The sequence below is a fragment of the Nannobrachium achirus genome, assembly GCF_963921795.1.
Source record: "Nannobrachium achirus genome assembly, chromosome: 13".
In the NCBI taxonomy this organism is placed as follows: domain Eukaryota; kingdom Metazoa; phylum Chordata; class Actinopteri; order Myctophiformes; family Myctophidae; genus Nannobrachium; species Nannobrachium achirus.
The window spans coordinates 52572974-52592273 of NC_137833.1; the positions used below are offsets into that span (position 1 = coordinate 52572974).

General features: G+C 42.8%; 1 protein-coding gene across 4 annotated transcripts in view; it reads left to right on the forward strand.

The window, feature by feature from the left end:
* mark1 (MAP/microtubule affinity-regulating kinase 1) overlaps positions 1 to 19300 on the forward strand; it is a gene marked incomplete at both ends in the record, with an annotated part of 103445 nt that overhangs the window by 11928 nt on the left and 72217 nt on the right. For all 4 annotated transcript variants that reach the window (XM_080740339.1, XM_080740340.1, XM_080740341.1 and 1 more), the window contains one exon: positions 8031 to 8084. In XM_080740339.1, the coding sequence (XP_080596465.1) occupies positions 8031 to 8084 (54 nt within the window). The remainder of the gene's footprint in view (positions 1 to 8030; positions 8085 to 19300) is intronic.

Here is a 19300-nt window from a genome sequence, read left to right on the forward strand (position 1 = left end):
ATTGCAGTTGGAAAGTGACGTGATTTTTTTTTGGTTTTTCATATAACTGCTGTCGACAATACGTGGCACGTTGGCATACAAAACGGAGGAAGAGATTTTTAAGATGCCGAAGACCACCTAGAAGCGGAAATCAATAAGTGTGCGTCTGTGTGTGTGTGTTGTGTCCATAATCTATGCGTGGATTGAACAGCAGCACATGCAACAGCAGTGTGTTACAAATCTAGTGAATAATTAACAGTAAATGTTAACCCTCTTGTCACCACAGAGTTGAATTATTCACCTTTAAAGCCATTAGTAGGGGGAACACACACACACACACACACACACACACACACACACACACACACACACACACACACACACACACACACACACACACAGATGTATCTGATCAGTGCTGAGATATCCACGCATTCATCACATTTCACAATATTATTTGAGAACAGTGCTCTAGTAGAGGAAATTGAGTAGTGTTTTATAACGGTGATTCCCAAGGGCCGTGAGGATATTGCGAGTGGACCTTCAAATAAAAAAAAAACATAACTGTGACATGTGATGTCACAGTGATGTGTCAGGGGAACCACAGTGTCAGGCGTGGTCTGAGGGTTTGCTGCTCTGACATCACACTTTGACATCACTGTGATGTCATGGGAACCACTCTAACAGAATCTCTTTTATGTCCATATATGGAGATCCCTGATGTCATCAATATTAAGCCCATATCTAACAGGACCTCATATGTGAGGTCAAGACATGGCGCGACCTCGCCCTTCCCTGAGGCATCTTACTAGTTATATCAAAGAACGAGTGGTACAGGTGAAAAATTACATAACTCCATCCCAAGCCCACTGTAGCTCCTATCGTCCGCTGGAGTTTAACTTTAAATCGCTTACTTGGTTTATTATAAAACAAAATGCCAGACGCCAAAGTCTTAAAATAAAATTGGTCCCACCCATCTGACCGCTTAACATGGCAACCGTGCGTTAAGTGGTCGGGTGAGTGGTGTGCGAACGCTTTTCAAGGTTTTCAAGTGGTCCTTGTTGGAGAAAAGGTTACCTGGAACCCAACGGAGTAGAGTTTAAAATACAGTGTACAGGAGCGGATATAAACAGAAACTCACCAGTGCAAACGGGCTCGGGAATTTATATGTTCACCAACGCGACCACGCGTGCACACACACACACACACACACACACACACACACACACACACACACACACACACACACACACACACACACACACACACATACACATACACATACACACACGTGCACATGCGTACACAAATGCTTCCCCTTGAGCAGTGTACAGGACAGCAGGAAACTGAAGGGAGGCCTGTCTATGCACCTGCCCACCTAAGACAGGCCGCAAATAGCTCCCACCTGCCTTGTGCATGCGTCTACACACACACACACACACACACACTGTGCAGTGTGCATCCCTCTCTGTTCAGCTTTCTGCTGGCTATTCCTCACCCTCGGCCATGGCTGAATGGGTAGTCTCTCTACACCAGTGGTATTAACTAGATTAGGCAGGGGCCCACAGTTGTAAAATTACTTGAAGCCGGGGCACCATACAAAAAATAATAATAGAAGAAATAAATAAAAAACATCATGGTTGACCGGTTAACTGGAAAATGTTAACACTTAACCCATTCAATATTTTATATTATATATTTTAAGTGCAAGAATGATGGCTGATATTATAGCTAACATTCCAGTTAGCCAATTCTGCCTTACATGTTATACATAGAGAAATAAACAATCATTTATAAAGTACTTGAAAGCCACACTTTAGTATAAGAACATATGTCTTGCTTTAAAAATATTAAATAGATTTTCAGAATATGGAATGTGTTCCAGTTGGAATGTATTACAGGGCCACAAGAAAACTCCACAGGGGCTGAATTTGGCCCACGGGCCTCCAGTTAAATATCACTGCTCTACACCCTCGGCCATAGCTGAATGGATGGAGTCTCTACACCCTCTGGTTCCAATCTCGGGTTAGATTCCCGGCCCCGGTAATGCGTAGAGGTGTCCTAGAGCAAGATAAACCCTAACTGCACCCCAACCCCCTCTGCGCTCAGCCGGGTCAAGCTGAAAACTGCATTTTCCTTGTGGGGCGAAATAGGTCTAATTCATCATTATGTATTATTGCCCTCCTCCACGCGCGGGTTCATCCAGTCTAGTGATGCTACAAAAGAAATTAGTACTTCTTCCAGCAGTGCTTCCTTCCCTGGCCGTGACACACACAGTGCCACTTAGTGTCCAGATTGTGGTTAAAAGGAGCCGATCTCAGCAGGTCAGAGAGAGTGCAGGTCTCTGGGAAAACCCTGATTGGGATGAATAATAATTGCGTTTAGCCCAGGCCTTCCCGTTATGATGACCCAGCGTTGGACCGCCGCCATGCATGGCTTGCGTTTGCTGAAAAGTCACACTAGAGTAGTGCACACACTTATTTTATATGTCTTTTCCAACAATATATTTGCTTTGGCATTGTTCAGTAAATGTATGCTTTCTCAGGTAACAGGTAGAGTCGCCGAAATGAAGCTCGCCGAGAAACGGGGGGTGCGTTCGGAAATGCACACCGGGTGGGGCAACGGTGCACTTTTTCAGCCTGAACTCTGAAGGTAAACTTTCTGAAAAGCAGCAGTTGCTAACCTAACGTTGCTATTGATGTTTATAAACTAGGGTAAATTATAATAGAATATCAGAATATTAATTCATGTTGATACTGAAGAAGGCATACTGTGATTGTGTGTCCTACTTTACATCTTTGTTGTTGCTAGCATTAACATTTATGATACTGTGAGATTAAGACGATAACCATAATTTACCCTAGTTTATAAACATCAATAGCAACATTAGGTTAGCAACTGCTGCTTTTCAGAAAGTTTACCTTCAGAGTTCAGACTGAAAAAGCGCACCGTTGCCCCACCCGGTGTGCATTTCCGAACGCACCCCCCGTTTCTCGGCGAGCTTCATTTCGGCGACTTTACTGGTATTCCTTTCTCATGCCAATATAGCTCCTTTGAATTGGTTAATGCTATTACTCTTTTAGCTTGTAAAAGACGGATACAGTTGTGATCAAAAGTTTACATACACTTGTAAACAACTTTTCTGAGATAGGTTGATTAGAGCAAATACTTCTTTGCCACCAAAAACATCTTAATCACTTAGTTGCCTTAATCATTTTTTGTTTCATCTGACCACAGAAGTCCTCTAGATAGAAGACCTTGTCTTTGTCCATGTGATAAGTTGCAAACTTCAGTCGAGCCTTAAGGTGCCACTTCTGGAGCAAGGGCTTCCATCTTGCATGGCAGGCTCTTACCTCATGGTGATGTAAAACACGTTTGACTGTGGGCACTTGACTCCTGCGTTCCAGCAGCTTCTAATTCATTTCAGACCTGCTTTTTGATGGTTCTAGGTTTACTCTTGATCATCCTGACCAATTTTCTCTCAGCAGTAGGTGATAGACTGCGCTTTCTTACTGATCATGGCAGTGACACAACTGTGCCATCCATCCATCCATCCATCCATCTTCAACTGCTTATCCGGAGTCGGGTCGCAGCAACTTCATCCTGGGGGGTCCCAAGGCGTTTCCAGGCCAGTGTGGAGATGTAATGGCTTCATCTGGCCCTCGGTCTGCCCCGGGATCGCTTCCCAGTGGGACATGCAGTTTATACTTAAAAACAATTGCTGCACAGTTGCTTATTTGATTGACACAACTTTCTACATGGCCAAGGGACATTAGCATTGCTGTACAGTGTATATATTTTCGACCCAGCAGATTTGGTCAAATCTTCAGAAAACCCAATTAATTAAAATAAAAACCTGGTGGTTTATTTTGTGTGACAAAGAAGTCAGTCTCAGAAAAATGCCATAACATACACGTTCTTTACAAGTGTATGTAAACTTTTGATTGCAACTGCATCTATAAAAAGTTGTTCATTGTGCTTTATTCCGTGTCCAACTGTACAGTATATAGGCCAAGCAGAGCACACACTTTGTCATACTGAACACTGTATAGTGGCCACGTTATTGACGTTAATCACATTATCTTATTTGAGTAAGTGTGATTATTTATACACCAAGTGGTTTCTAATACTTCTGAGATCTAGTCAGACAAATTCCATAATTTGGCTTGACATGGCTGTAATTCTATTTTGTCCAATCTACAAGCTCATAATTAACAATGAATCGATTCATAATGTATTTTTGAGCGGTGGTTTCACCGTCTCCTATACGTGGCCGTGTGTGTATGCGTGCGTGCGTGTCTGTATGTAGCCTGAAGTACCTTTTTTGACCACACATGTTAAGGGAGGGGCGCTGTTGTTCAGGCCAGGCCAGACACACACACACACACACACACACACACACACACACACACACACACACACACACACACACACACACCCCACACACACAGGCACCCCCCCCCCCCCCCCCCCCCCCCACGACCACCGCTCAGTTCACACGGGTGTGATTTTTCTAACTCAGGGGAGACGCCAAAAATCTTTTGGCTCTCGGCTGACATGTTTTGGGAACCTGTGGTGTAGTCCTGTGACATTGGGTCTCCCTGTGACCTAAACAAGTGGAAAACAAATTACAGATCTACAAGCTCGCAACGCGTTGCAGAGTTTAAAGGTTAACAGTTGTGGAATTCACTTTAATTGTTTTTATTTGAATTATGAAATTATTTTGAAAATGTATGAAAACTATAAAATGAAATAAAAATGGGGGATATACTTGCGAACCTCAAAACATAATCTGCTACCCACAATGGTTCCCGATTGTTTGGGAAGCCGTGGTGTTGTGTAGACAACCTCTTGGAGGACGTAACGCATGTGGTCAAACACCACAGGTCTCTGCTCCCTGCTGAAGTGGCATCCAGTCCGATCCCTAGGACGTGTTTTTTTTACTAACCATATTTTATACTTCTGCTATTCAAAAATAGCAGATATACAAGCTTGTAGATCTGATATTTTTGAGAAAAAAAAAGCTAATCTTTGAATATTCTTTTGAAAAAGCCAACATTTCTAAATAGGGATGAGACGATATGAAAACGTCATATTGCGATTATTGTGACAAAATACATTTTGTCGATATTATCGCGATAATCGAAATCCATTATCCTGGGGCGGAACTTTTGCCAAAAAATAGCCCATCTACAAGCTCACAACGCGCCACGACGCGTTGTGAGCTTGTAGATCGGCTATTTTTTGGCAAAGACATTTGATAGAGAGTGGAAAAAAAGACCAAGTACCAAGTACGTATATTATTGGTACCTTTTACCAATTATAGAGGGTTTAAGTGGTACCGGATATGCAGCTCGCCAAATAAAAAGGTGAATTGATCCCAGTGCATGACGGAGGGTCCTTGGGCTTGGCACAAAACTTTAGATTGGACCACGGCCAAATACATATCAATTTGGGGGTCCTCGACATGAAAAGGTTTGATAACCACTGCCCTTGGCTAGGAATCGCTAGTGCAGCAACAGAGACCATCATACCCTGTCAGCTCCCCGGCCGCAAGCGCGGCTCGTTCATTGTGTTGCGTCGGATTGTACCTCTCCAGTCTCCATGCTGGTGGGCAGGAACTTTACCCCTTGCGTCTGTGTCTTGAGCAACACTCTAAAAGCTGATCCACGGTGTATTGTGAAAGCGTAATGGAATGTTTTATAAATGACTTTGTAGGCATAATGTGTGCACACCGCACAGTTTTACAGGGGCATGGCAGCGGCCAGCCGGTGGCCTTGTGTTCTTTTTAGACTGTAAAAGGACACACAGGTCTGTTCTCTGTGTGATTCCATAATCAACTGTGGGTTGATTATAGTAATGGATGGATCTGGCTTTAGTCCAGTTTCATTGGGGGGTCCCGGCCTGCCAACGGTAAATTACCAGACCATCTAGGCCAGTGGTTCTAAATCTTTTCAGGCCGCGAACCCCAAAATAATCATGTTTTAACTGGGGACCCCCCCCCCCCCCCCACCCTGATGAGCACTAAGAGTTGAGGAATTACATTATGTATAACACTGTTCTATTGTGAACATAGCACATCTACATGCTCACAACGCCTTGCAACGCATGTGAGCATGTAGATCTGCTATTTTCACAATTTCTTCCTCTAATATTTGAGAATTTGTCCAATGTTTAAATGCTCACTTTAGAGGTGTTAAAAAAGTCCTTAGATTGTCGTTTTAGAAATGTGCAGATACCCTCTATACACTTAAACTTTATGTTGGTTTGTTTACTGTTGAGTGAGAAAACAATGTTGCACATTAAGTTAATCATCTGGAGACCCCGCCAAAATAATTTAGCGACCCCCCCCCCCCCCCCCCCCAGGGTGTCCGACCCACAGGTTAAGAACCACTGATCTAGGCCAGTGGTTCTCAACCTGTGGGTCGGGACCCACATGATTTTTGGGGGTCCCCAGATGACAGCGAAAGACCTTTTTAATACCTTTTTTAAAAACAAAAGACAAGAAAGAGGTAAACATTGTGGAAAATACCCGCTCTACAAGCTCACAACGCCTCGGAACACAAGGTGCTGTGAGCTTGTAGATCTGCTGTTTTCACAATATTTAGTTTGACTCTGTGGGAGTCAAACTGTTTGTAATACCTCAACTCCTACAATTCCAAGTGTTTTTCAGTTCAAATATGATTATTTTGGGGGATCACGGCCTGAAAAGGTTGAGAACCACTGATCTAGGCCATACTTTGGGATAGCCATGACCAATCCTAGTAGCTCATAGCACTGGTTCTCCAAGTGGAGTCTGCAGACCTCCAAGGGCCCTTGAGGGGGTTCCGGGGGGTCTCCAGCAAAATGAGGATAAAAAAAAAACACAATTTCACCTATTTATTTTCTTACAGCATATGAAGTTTACAAGTCATATTGTCTGTATTCCGTGTGTGTGCGCACAAACACTGGTTTGCATGGGAAAGTGTGTAAACAGTGGGCTGTACCGTTTTGACTGAGGCCAATTAAAGCCCTTTTATTCATAAATGACCAAATAAAGACATTCAGCTATGAAATGTTTTGACCAGGGGGGCAGGCATCAGGATTTAAAATGAAGCAGCACGGAACTAAAAGTTTCTATGATTGGCTGCTAGTTGCGCTGTTCTGGCACCAGAAGCAACATGTTCTCCATAGGATTCCATTCTATTCCCCCGAACTTTTACATTCGATTTTCTTACCTTAATAAACATTGTCATAAATACTTTATGGTTCCTGTGGTGAGTTTAAAGCCTCGTTTCAATCACCATGATATGCATTTTGTGCACTGGTTGTGATCATAGGCTTGTGATGGTTCTTCGTGTGCTTTATTTGGCAAGCGGTTGCATGTGACCGTTGGCAGCCAATAGCATTCGAGATGGTACCATTTCTACCAATAAACGTTGATTTCTACAATGATGGCGGCGGTAACATGTCATTAGGTCGAACAACCTTTGGTCCGACCACCAAAAACTAACCTTGACCCTAACCACAGTAAAACTATGCCTAAACCTAACCCTGGTGCCATGGCATTGGTCCGAAGGTTCATTAGTCCGATGGTTCATTAGTCCGAATTTGTTAAGAATACTATGCCTAACTCTAACCCTAACCTCAGTAACCCTAACTAAATTCGGACTAATGAACCTTCGGACTAATGAACCTTCGGACTAATGGGCAGTCCCCCCTAACCCTAACCTCAGTAACCGTGACGCGGATGATTATCTAATCTGCCGACGCTGGTGATTGATTATCTAACCTGCCGACGCTGTTCGACCCAACGGGAGTTTGACCTATGGGGCAGTCCCCGATGGCGGCACCCGTACAAGGGACAAAAAAAGCGTCATTTTCGATGCATGGAAACCAATGGCACCGTCCATATTTCTTTTGATCGAAAATCGAAACTGAATATGCAATTTCAAATGTGCATTTTATCTCCCATCTATGGACATAATGTTTCTCTCTAATAATGTACGACTCTCCCTCTCTCTCCCTTTCCCTCTCTCTCTACCGCCCCCCCCCCCCCCCCCCCCCTCTAGGTTGCTGTGAAGATTATTGACAAAACCCAGCTGAACCCAACCAGTCTACAGAAGGTAAAGGACTTTTCCTCCCTAATGACAGACATCCTGTGTCTCAGTCTACTCTACATCTTCCTGTTACCAGTAGAGTTCTCAAATTCGAGCCGAGTCAGAATCTATTACCCCCAAAAGAGAAATTTCAACTGCCCTTAGGGGCCTAACGATAAGGCCGGCGGAAATGGCAGTGAGTGGATGTGTTGGATGCAGCTCCAAGTGAACTTAACTCGGGTATCTTGTCGTCGCTGTCCGTAAAGAAAGGCGGGCGACAACGTGATCAGATGTAGTCGGGAGAGAGTAGTTGGTTCTCAACCTTTTTTTTAGCTCTGTCTGGAACACTAGCATAACCGTCGCTGTCGTGCAGAAACATCTGCATAACATATTTTCTTCATTTTCTAATATTCTTTTGTGTTTTTATAACTACTCCTTTAACTCGGTTTCCCCCCCGCCTCCACCACTTGTTAATGCATGGAATAAGGTTACCATAAGAAAAGCACTTCCCCCGGAATTCCCCTTTAATGATTTGAAAGCTGGATTCATACATGGTTGTACGTGGTGCCGTGCTCCACAAATAGCAGAGCTACAAGCTCACAATGCATCACACAGTCGTCTGCCAATTTGGTGTCTGACAAACTACACGCAACAAAGTATATCAAGCCCGTAACGGACACTGCATGTCTAATGTCAAGCAATACATTTATTATACATTTAACATTTTAAGTACAATAATATATCTCTGCTGTCGGGGCGAAACTCCAATATGTTCTTTTTTGGGAAAATGAGCTCAGTGGAGGTTTTGACCGAAGGGCTTTTTACTACTTTTCATTGGTCCAATATTATTTTAACCAACACACAGACGTAAAGGGTGTTCAATAGCACATATTTATGAAAAAAAAGAGAGGGCCAATCGGGTGGAGTTAGCTGGTTTGGCAGAAAGTGTGGAGTTAGGGCGTTTTGTCCCAAGCACTTTTTACTACTTTCCATTGGTTCAATATTATTTTAATCAACACTCAGCTGTAAAGGGTGTTCAATAGCCCTGATTTATGCCAAAAAAATCTAAAACCTCAAAAGTGGAGTTAAGAGGTTTTGGCCAGACAGTGATGATATATTTCTAAACACTTCAAAACATTTTCCCACAGACCACCTGTAATTATGCTGTGGTCCACTAGTGGTCTGTGGACCACTGGTTGAGAAACAGACAATGCTCTCTCTCTCTCTCTCTCTCTCTCTCTCTCTCTCTCTCTCTCTCTCTCTCTCTCTCTCTCTCTCTCTCTCTCTCTTTCTCTCTATCTACATCTCTATCTCTCTATTGGTCTGTGGTTAAGAGCAGCCAAAAATACTCCATACCCCCCCCCCACACACACACACACTCACACATGTTCCTTGCTCCTTGTCTGGCAGTCCTAACCAATCACAACAGAGGGTTTGGGCCAGTTTCCCGATTACAGAGTTCAAATCCAGCTCATTGTGCTGATTAAGCACGTACACTCTCTCATACTCTCCTCATGGGGGAGATAAGACCTGGGGGAGCCTGTGGGGAGTTGCTGCTGTGTGTCTGCATCACCCACTGCTATGCAGGCTTTTAATGGGATTTAAGCTCATTCCCAGTAGGGCTGGGATCCTCTAGGATTTAAACCGTTCCGGGAGGTTCCTTAATGATTCCCTCTTAACCGTCCCATTCATAAACAATATTCATAAATAATAATATCCTCGTTGTCGGGTGGAAACCTTGTATGTCCAAAACCGTTCCATTTGTGTTTATCATTTTAGAAATGATTGAAACTAGTGAAAATAGCCGATTTACAAGCATCTGCTGTTTTCACTAGTTTTGTGCGACAGTCTTGTGTGATGAAGCAGGGCTTTACTTTACGAAGAAACATACAAATTTGAAACTTGGAGATGCAAGGTTTCTGCCCGACAGTGACGATATATATATATTAAAGGTGATGCCATGTTTTGTATGTGTATATGGAGTAACATGACTCTATAGACCCCCAGGTGTGGTTATAATATGCAAATATACCAGAAATGGTTCTAAATGGGATGGAACTGATTCCGGTTCCTAAACGTTGGACCTGGTTCCTCTGATTTCTCTGGTTCCGGATCTAATTCTCAGTAAAACTTAAAGAGAATGTTCCAATCATCCGCACAGAAGTAGACGCACATCTCACACTTTCATACAGACTGTAGCCTGAGAGTGAAGTTGAGTCTTTTACAGCAGTGGTTCTCAACCTGTGGGTCAAGACCCCCCACATGCTTTAGGGGGGGTCCCAAGATGATCGCGAAGTAACCCTAACCCTAAAAGAAAAAGACCATGACAAGAGTAATCAACAAACTATACTACAACATCTAGTCAAAAATTGGCTAAATCACATATGTCAAACTCAAGGCCCGGGGGCCAAATCAGGCCTGTGAATGAATTATCTTTGGCCCACGGGATGATATATATATATATATTTTTTTTTTTAAGATTTGTTTTTGGGCTTTTTATGCCTTTATTTGACAGGACAGTAGACTGACAGGAAATGTGGAGCGAGAGGGGGAATGACATGTGGCAAATGTTGTCCGGATCGGGAATCGAACCGGCGACGCCAGCAGGCATCATAGCCTAGTATGTGGTATGCGCCTTGACCACTAGGCCAGCAGACGCCCCCACGGGATGATATTTAATTACTATTAGAACTGTCCCACTGGTATAATGCACGTGAAATGCCTGGGATTCTTATGAAAGTCCAACATCTTAACCATCAGACCAAAGGGATATCCCTATGGACTGGAGGAGATATTAGACTTTTGAGGCCAACCGGCTGAGGCAGTGAGTCACTATGCTACACATGCACCACCTAGGGCTGTCACAATTATTACGTAATCGTCTAATCGTGATTATTTGACATTATCGCAATTATTTTGTCATAATCGTCATAATCGTGAATGTTGAAAAATGTCAGAAATAGTGGAGATAGCAGATCTACAAGCTCGCGTTGTGAGCTTGTAGATCGGCTATTTCCACTATCAATGTAATTTTTTTAAGTAGTAAGTTGTCAAATATGTCAGTAATGTATTTGTATATTTAGGTTATGTGTCATATCTACCATATGCAACTTCAAAGCCTAAAAGCCAAACAGAAATGTAATTATCAACAACAAAAACACAATTAAATCGTTAATCGCCAATTATTTGAGTGACAATTAATCGTCATGTAAAATGTCATATATTGACAGCCCTAGCACCACCATAATACTACAAGTCCCACAATGGCGCGTATCGAGGGCCCGCATTTAAATAAACATTAAACCAGTCCGGCCCTCGACTTTGTACCATTTTTAAAAATGTGGCCCACTGTGTTTGAGTTTGAAATCCCTGGGATAAATTGACAATTAATATGAGAAAGAGAAAAACTTTTTGAAAATAGCAAATTATCTGTGGAACAATTTCCAAGTGCTTGTCAGTTCAAATATGATTAATTTGGGGGATCACGGCCTGAAAAGGTTGAGAACCACTGGGCTACTAGGGCTGTCACAATTATTGCATAATCGTCTAATCGTGATTATTTGACATTATCGCAATTATTTTGTCATAATCGTCATAATCGTGAATGTTGAAAAATGTCCGAAATAGTGGAAATAGCAGATCTACAAGCTCACAACGCGTCGCATCGCGACGCGTTGTGAGCTTGTAGATCGGCTATTTCCACTATCAAAGTTATTTTTTAAGTAGTAAGTTGTCAAATGTCAGTAATTTCTTTGTATATTTAGGTTATGTGTCATATCTACCATGTACAACTTCAAAGCCTAAAAGCCGAACGACAAAAACACAATTAAATCGTTAATCGCCAATTATTTGAGTGACAATTAATCGTCATGTAAAATGTCATATCGTGACAGCCCCTAGCTACAGCAGCATAATAGCTACAGTACCATCATTTGACCATCTCATAGCAGCAGGTCTGCCTTGGATTGTTACGACATCATTATTCCTAACAATCACAATCCTCTGTTCCGTGTGAATGAGTGGGATTTTCTCACTTCCGGTAGAGCCACTGTTGAGCTCCATAGCTGTGGTTATTATAGTTACATAACGGCCGGTGGTAACGTCAAACACAGGCACACAACTCTCTCTTGACCGCTCAGTGGTTGCAGGGTGCAACAATACTTGTTCCGGTATCGAACCGTTCAATACGAGGGTGTACCGAACTGAATGACCCTGTACTGAACAATACAATACAATACCACTCCACATTCACATGTCTTTAGTAAAAAACACATGTTAACGTCTGGGAGCCAATCGGAATAACTTTTATTATTTGTATTAGTATTTTAACCATGATCTAATTCAGGTTCTTGACTAAATCGGGGTCAATCGTGCATAAGAGCGGACATGCTCTCACACTTCTGTGGCGGTTTTAATCTGAGCCAGATGAATTTCGGTTGTGCAAGTCTTTGTGTGTTCTCTTCTATTGTGCGGTTCGCGCTGTAATCTGTGCGTCTAATCTGTGCACACAATGGGACCTGTACGTCCAGTCAGTGTCATGGAGCAGGTTGAAAGTGCACTCTCTCTCTCTCTCTCTCTCTCTCTCTCTCTCTCTCTCTCTCTCTCTCTCTCTCTCTCTCTCTCTCTCTCGTCACAAGGGGGGGGGGGGGGTGGGAGTAGCCTGACTGCAAGCGTCAGACTCTGGTGGTGTTGTGCAGTCTGGTTTATTAACCAGGCTAGGGTGGGAGTGGGACTGAGTTACCCGAGGTGGAGGGGCCTTCATTATTTTATACTTTAGTTTAACTATTGAAAAATAGCAGATCTACAAGCTCACAGCGCGGCACCGAGTGCCGCGCTGCGAGCTTGTAGATCTGCTATTTTTGAAAAGTCGTAAAAATGTGTGCAAATCTCTGAAAATATGTATTTTTTAAGCGAACATTTGTAACAAAAAATGTGCTTCTGGGGGGTCCCTGGAACTAAATGTTTTGAGATGGGGGTCCGTGGCCAAATACATATCATTTTGGGGGTCCTTACCATGAAAAAGTTTGAGCACCACTGACATAGAAACATAGGTTTTTCAAAAAAACCTTAGAAGGATTTGAAAGACTTGCACAGATTTTCACGATTTTTCAAAAATAGCAGATCTACAACCTTGCAGCGCGCGCTGTGAGCTTGTATACCTGCTATTTTCCTATGGTTAAAGCACAAAATAATGCGTTCAAAGTCTAAATGGGTTAAACCCCTCCCCCTATGAAGAACATTCATGGGGGGCCCGCAGTGAATCCTTGTACCCAGGGCCCAGAATTTGGTGTGACACCCCTGTCTTCTGTCTCTCTCTCTCTCTCTCTCTCAGCGAGTAATATTGGCAGCACAGACGCCTAGACGGAGAGCAGACAGATTGGGTCTCCTGTAGTTAATTATTCATTCTTCCCTTCAGATGTCAGCCACAGCTACAGTAGCCTGTGGGGACAGCGCGTAGTCAAGTGTGGGCTTTTTGTCACGGGTGGCCTAATATTCACGTGTGTAATACTTTTGCACGCATGTACGGTATGTGTGTGCGCACGTGCATGCTGTTGCGCGCGCGCGTGTGTGTGTGTGTGTGTGATCTTAGTATGGATGCATGTAGGGCTGTCACGATTATGACATTTTACATGATTAATTGTCACTCAAATAATTGCGATTAACGATTTAATTGTGTTTTTGTCGTTGACAATTACATTTCTGTTTGGCTTTTAGGCTTTGAAGTTGCACATGGCAGATATGACACATAACCTAAATAAACAAAGAAATTACTGACATATTTGACAACTTTACACTTTAAAAAGAACATTGATAGTGGAAATGGCAGATCTACAAGCTCACAATGCATCACATTGCGACGCGTTGTGAGCTTGTAGATCTGCCATTTCCACTATTTTTTAATTGTTTGAACATATATAAACATTTTTCAACATGTAAACGATTATGACGATTATCTCGAAATAATTGTGTTTATGTCAAATAATTGCGATTAGACGATTATGTAATAATTGTGACGGCCCTATCTGTTGTGCTTGTGTGTGTGTGTATGAATGCATGTGCAATAGTAAAATATTGACCCAAATGAACCTGTAAGAATGTATGCTCATGCCATGTCTCTGTGCATATTATTATGTACAGTGCAGCCCAATGCCCTCTGATCAGCACTATAGGTTGCTGTAACGGGATATGGAAGAGCCATCTGCAATGCAGAAGCTTGTCTTTAATGCAGCACGGCAGACGTCTCCTGGATCCTATCGATCGTGTGATCGACTCTCCCGTGTCCTCTCCTTGTAAAAGTTCCAGTATGGATGCATTAAAAGGGAAAAAGAAAAGAGAAGAAATCTGCCATATAACACACAATTCAAACGTTTAGTACTTCTGTGAACACCAGAAGTATTTCCCCGAATCTTGAAACCAGAGAAGCGGGGCGGGCATTAAAAGATTATGGCGACGTTCCAACATGAATGGAACATCAGCTCGACTGTGCTTATGTGCAAGAAGGATGTTGAAAATTCTGTTCTCGTATGAACTCGATTGGATTGTGCCAGAAATAATCGAGAGGCAGAAATATGAAAAGTATTGATGCTCCCCCTGTAAACCCCCAGCGATCATTCCTTCCACAGTGTCCACAAAGACAGCCTGTCTTCCTTGATTAACCCATTTAGGCCTAGAATTATTGACTGCTTTAACCAGTGAAAAATAGCAGATATACAAGCTCACAGCGCGGCACCGAGTGCCGCGCTGCGAGCTTGTAGATCTGCTATTTTTGGAAAAAGTCGTGAAAATGTGTGCAAATCTTTGAATATATGTATTTTCAAAGCGAACGTCTGTAACTCAAATTTTGCTTCTGGGTGGTCCCTGGAACTAGATATTTTGAAATGGGGGGCCGTGGCCAAATAAATATCATTTTGGGGGTCCTTCACATGAAAAGGTTTGAGCACCACTGACATGGTAGTCTCTCAAGAACAGACTAACTGAGTGAATTAAGTGAAAAGGACCTTTTATTTGACGATGGCTGGCCAGATTGCTGACATAGAAACATAGTTTTTTTTTTCAAAAATCTTAGAAGGATTCAAAAGACACTTATAGAATCGGGTCAAAATTCAAATTTTCACGATTTTTCAAAAATAGCAGATCTACAAGCTTGCAGCGCGGCACTCGGTGCCGCGCTGTGAGCTTGTATATCTGCTATTTTTTTATATTTAAAGCATAAAATATTGCGTCATAATGTGTTCAGGCCTAAATGGGTTAAATTCATTAAGTAGCTTATGACACAGATTAAGTGCGGGCACTGTTGGTTTGAGATGAGTAGGCCTAGAGACCTTTTAAATACAGTCTAGACCGAGCAACAACAACTTAACAATTATTGTACAAGACTATTTTTCGGTCCCTTTGAATTTTCACAAATATTCGTTTTGATGAGGTACAGTTACAAAATTGAGGTTTTGGCCAAGGATATTCCATTTTATCGGCCACACTACCAGTGTACATGTTCATAGTCAAAAGGTACCATATTAACTTTAACTAGCTTAGTAGGCACAGGGCTCGAAATTGCGACCATTTTGGTCACAAATGCGCCTAAATTGTAATCTGTGCGACCTAAAATTATAATTGGGAGCACCTGTATGACTACAAATTATTGCTGTGATGCGACCAAAACGGCCGGTCGAGTCGACCAAAACTGCTGCACGATATGAACCAAATTTCATATCTCGATATTTATGCCAAATATTCTGATACGATATTACCGTACACATTTCATATTCAATAAAGAGTTGCAAAAGTGAACACTAAACATTATTAAAAAAAAACTGCATAATAAGTCAATATCGCTCTTGATTTTAAAAGCTATACTTTGTAAGTTGCTCACCTAGAGGTCAGTAAGCTCTATAGCAAACCGCGGTCGCGTCCGCGTATTTCGGCCGTTTTTCGCCGCGGACCACCCCCCGCGTCTGCCTCCACCTCGCCGAGATCTATCTTTAGAGGGGTCCCTGGTTCCTGTGCGTTCAGGCATTCCGGAGAAACTGACTCCTTCGCCGAGTAAATGCTGTTGTTATGTTGAGGCAAGCTACACGGGCGCCTACAAATATGGCCGCCGTATTGTGATAGCGACCCCACTTCAAGATGCGCTGTGATTGGCCGGTAGTGTATGATGACGCAATTTTGCCGCGAAATTCTCCCCCCCTCACGGCTCATAGAAAACATATAAAGAGAAGGCTTCAGAAGCTGAAAATAACGGAGTGGGTGTTCTAAAACTTTTAGTCCAGTAAAAATAAAGCTGAGGTTGGAAAAAATTTGTGTTATTTAGTTTTTTCAACTGATTCTGACAGGAAATTAGGTCTACTAGCCAGGATAAAAAATCTACCATAATCTGCTCACTGCAAATACCCACAGTGGCCAAATCAAAGTTGGGGCTCCCATCGACGTTCTATACAGGAGGAAAATACCCAGAAAAAAAATCTGCTTTAAGTAGGATGTGAGGGGTCTAACTAGGGGTTTGTCATGATGCTGAATCCATTGCAAGCATTTGTTTTGCACAAAAAACATTCATTGGCCCCAGAAAACGCCCCACCAAAACTGATGAAAAGTGATGACTCATCACTTTTCATCACTAAACCATCATTTTTCTGGGGCCATTTGTAGCCCAAGGAATGTTTTTTTGTGCCAAACAAATACTTGCAATGGATTCAGCATCATGACAAACCCCTACTTAGACCCCTCACATCCTACTTAAAGCAGATTTTTTTTCTGGGTATTATCCTCCTGTATAGAAAGTCGATGGGAGCCCAACTTGATTTGGCCACTGTGGGTATTTGCAGTGAGCAGATTATGGTAGATTTTTTATCCTGGCTAGTAGACCTAATTTCCTGTCAGAATCAGTTGAGAAACTAAATAACACAATTTTTTCCAACCTGAGTGGATTTTTTTTCCTAGAATTACTAGACTATTTAGCGATTTAACAGTTAGGACAATTTTAAGATTTGTTTTATAAAAAAGGTTACATGGTATAACTTTAAGTGCTATTGGGTTCCCACACTTGTTATTTTGATATTCGAAGTGTAGCAAAAGGCAAAAGGACGATATGGGCAACGATATAGGCGATATGTGCAACAATATGGATGATATATTGCCCCAGGGCGATGTATCGCGATATAGTTGCCTTTCGCGATACATGATCATACCTCGATAACGATACAATAAAGATATATTGTGCAGCCCCTACTCCCTGCCACCGGAGAAAACAAATGTGCCGTATGGCCGTCCCCTCTGAGCTGCAGTGGCTCTAGAAGCTAATCTAATAGCATGTAGCGTATTGGTTTACTCATTACAACGGAGCAATGCGGGGGCATCGCTGATCGGTTATTCCAGCGCTTTTTATGTGGCGCTTGTCAGAAAGCAGCCTAGTTTATTAGAAGTATCTGTAAGTTGAGAAACAATCCAGCTGCACCACGGCACAGAGAGGAGTAAACTATTTCTCCCTGTGTGGCTGTGAGACAGATGCGAGTCCTGTCTTTGTGTGTGAATGAGAAGAGGCGGGGCTGACCTGTGTGGGTGTGTGTATGAGCATCATGGCAAGTTACTTTATTGGGGCAAATGAGTTCAAAACGGTTGTGAATATTCTTAAGAAATGTATACTGCCAACACAAAAAACCTGATCAGTGGGCATTGTCCACATTTGATATGAGTAGGCTCTTGTAATGCATTATAATGGCATACACCCTCATTAAACCATGTTAAATTTACGTTGCAATTATTTTATAGCTACGAGTGTGAATTAGAGCTGGGATCGGGCCCATTTTTTTCTGTCCGTTCCGAACCCGTGTCCAACCGTTTTTTGTCCGACCCGAATCGACGTCCGAGCATTAATCATTAAAATGCGTCCGACCCGTGCCGAGGCCCGAACCTTATGTTTCCAACGCTTTTTTCCCCTCCTTTCTTTTTCTTTGAGGAAGCCACTGATTTACACTCACTAGCAAACTTGTTCTAATGTGCAGTGCATGCAGCCTGCCTGCTTGTTACCCTTAATGTGAATATTAAGCCACACTGTGGCTTGTGAAATTGTTTAAATAGTAGGCTATGTCGATTACTAAATAATACAAATAATAACGTGCGCTGAGCTGCACTGGACGTCTGACTGCAAGTTTCTGCGCCTGGAAAATAGCAGATCTACAAGCTCACAACGCGTTGCGGATGCGAGGCGTTGTGAGCTTGCAGATCAGCCACATTTTGTCACGGAACACGCCGTGATGAAGAAGTATAAGCCAGGATTTACTTGAGTGATGTGATGTGTGTTGAACGGAACGGACGGACGGACGGACGGACGAGGCTGGCACAGTGCACTGCGACTCCACACAACAGCGCCGAAAAATAAACATCCAATGCAAGGGACAGTAGTGGAACACAAGCTAGGAGCTCCATTCAGCGGCACGCCACTTCCAAACCACTACAGCGCGTTTACCTCAGCGTAGGACTTTTCTCCGTGGTCAGAGATGTCTCCGTGGCTGCAGCACCAGTGCAGCATTAGCGCGAGCCACACACACACACACACACACACACACACACACACACACACACACACACACACACACACTCACAGTGCCACACAGGAGTTGCACGATGCGTGCAATCAGAGAGAGTGCATGATGCATGTCATAGGTAGGCATAGGCTATATCAAAAATCGAATCGACGTCCGACAATTTAATATGAAAATGCGTCCGACCCGAGCCCGTACCCTCGGTTACCGACGGGCCCTGTCGGTTTTCGGTCGGGTATCCCAGCTCTAGTGTGAATTATATTATCCATATTAAGGCTATGAAGGTTAACAAAAAACAGATGAATATGTGATTGGAATCAATGGAAGGGTCTCCTCTGGAATTATTTTATACCTCTGTCAGTGGGTCTCTGACGTGGATGGATGGATGAGGGACTATAGAGTTTAAATTCTGGACCCGGATGATTGCATAAAGCCCCAGAGGTTAACAATTTCACATTATATTGTTTTTTATTCATTTAAAACGCTGTAGATAAATATCAAGTCTCAATCTTTACCCATCATGTAAAATTCCCTGAGTCACCAGTGACTCAGTCACCAGTGAGGTTTGTTTACTGTTGAGTGAGAAAACAATGTTGCACATTAAGTTAATCATCTGGGGAACCCCCAACGAACCCTGGACCTTCTAGCTGTGAGGTGACAGCGCTACCTACTGCGCCATCGTGCTCCAAAAATAAGATCGTTATAATG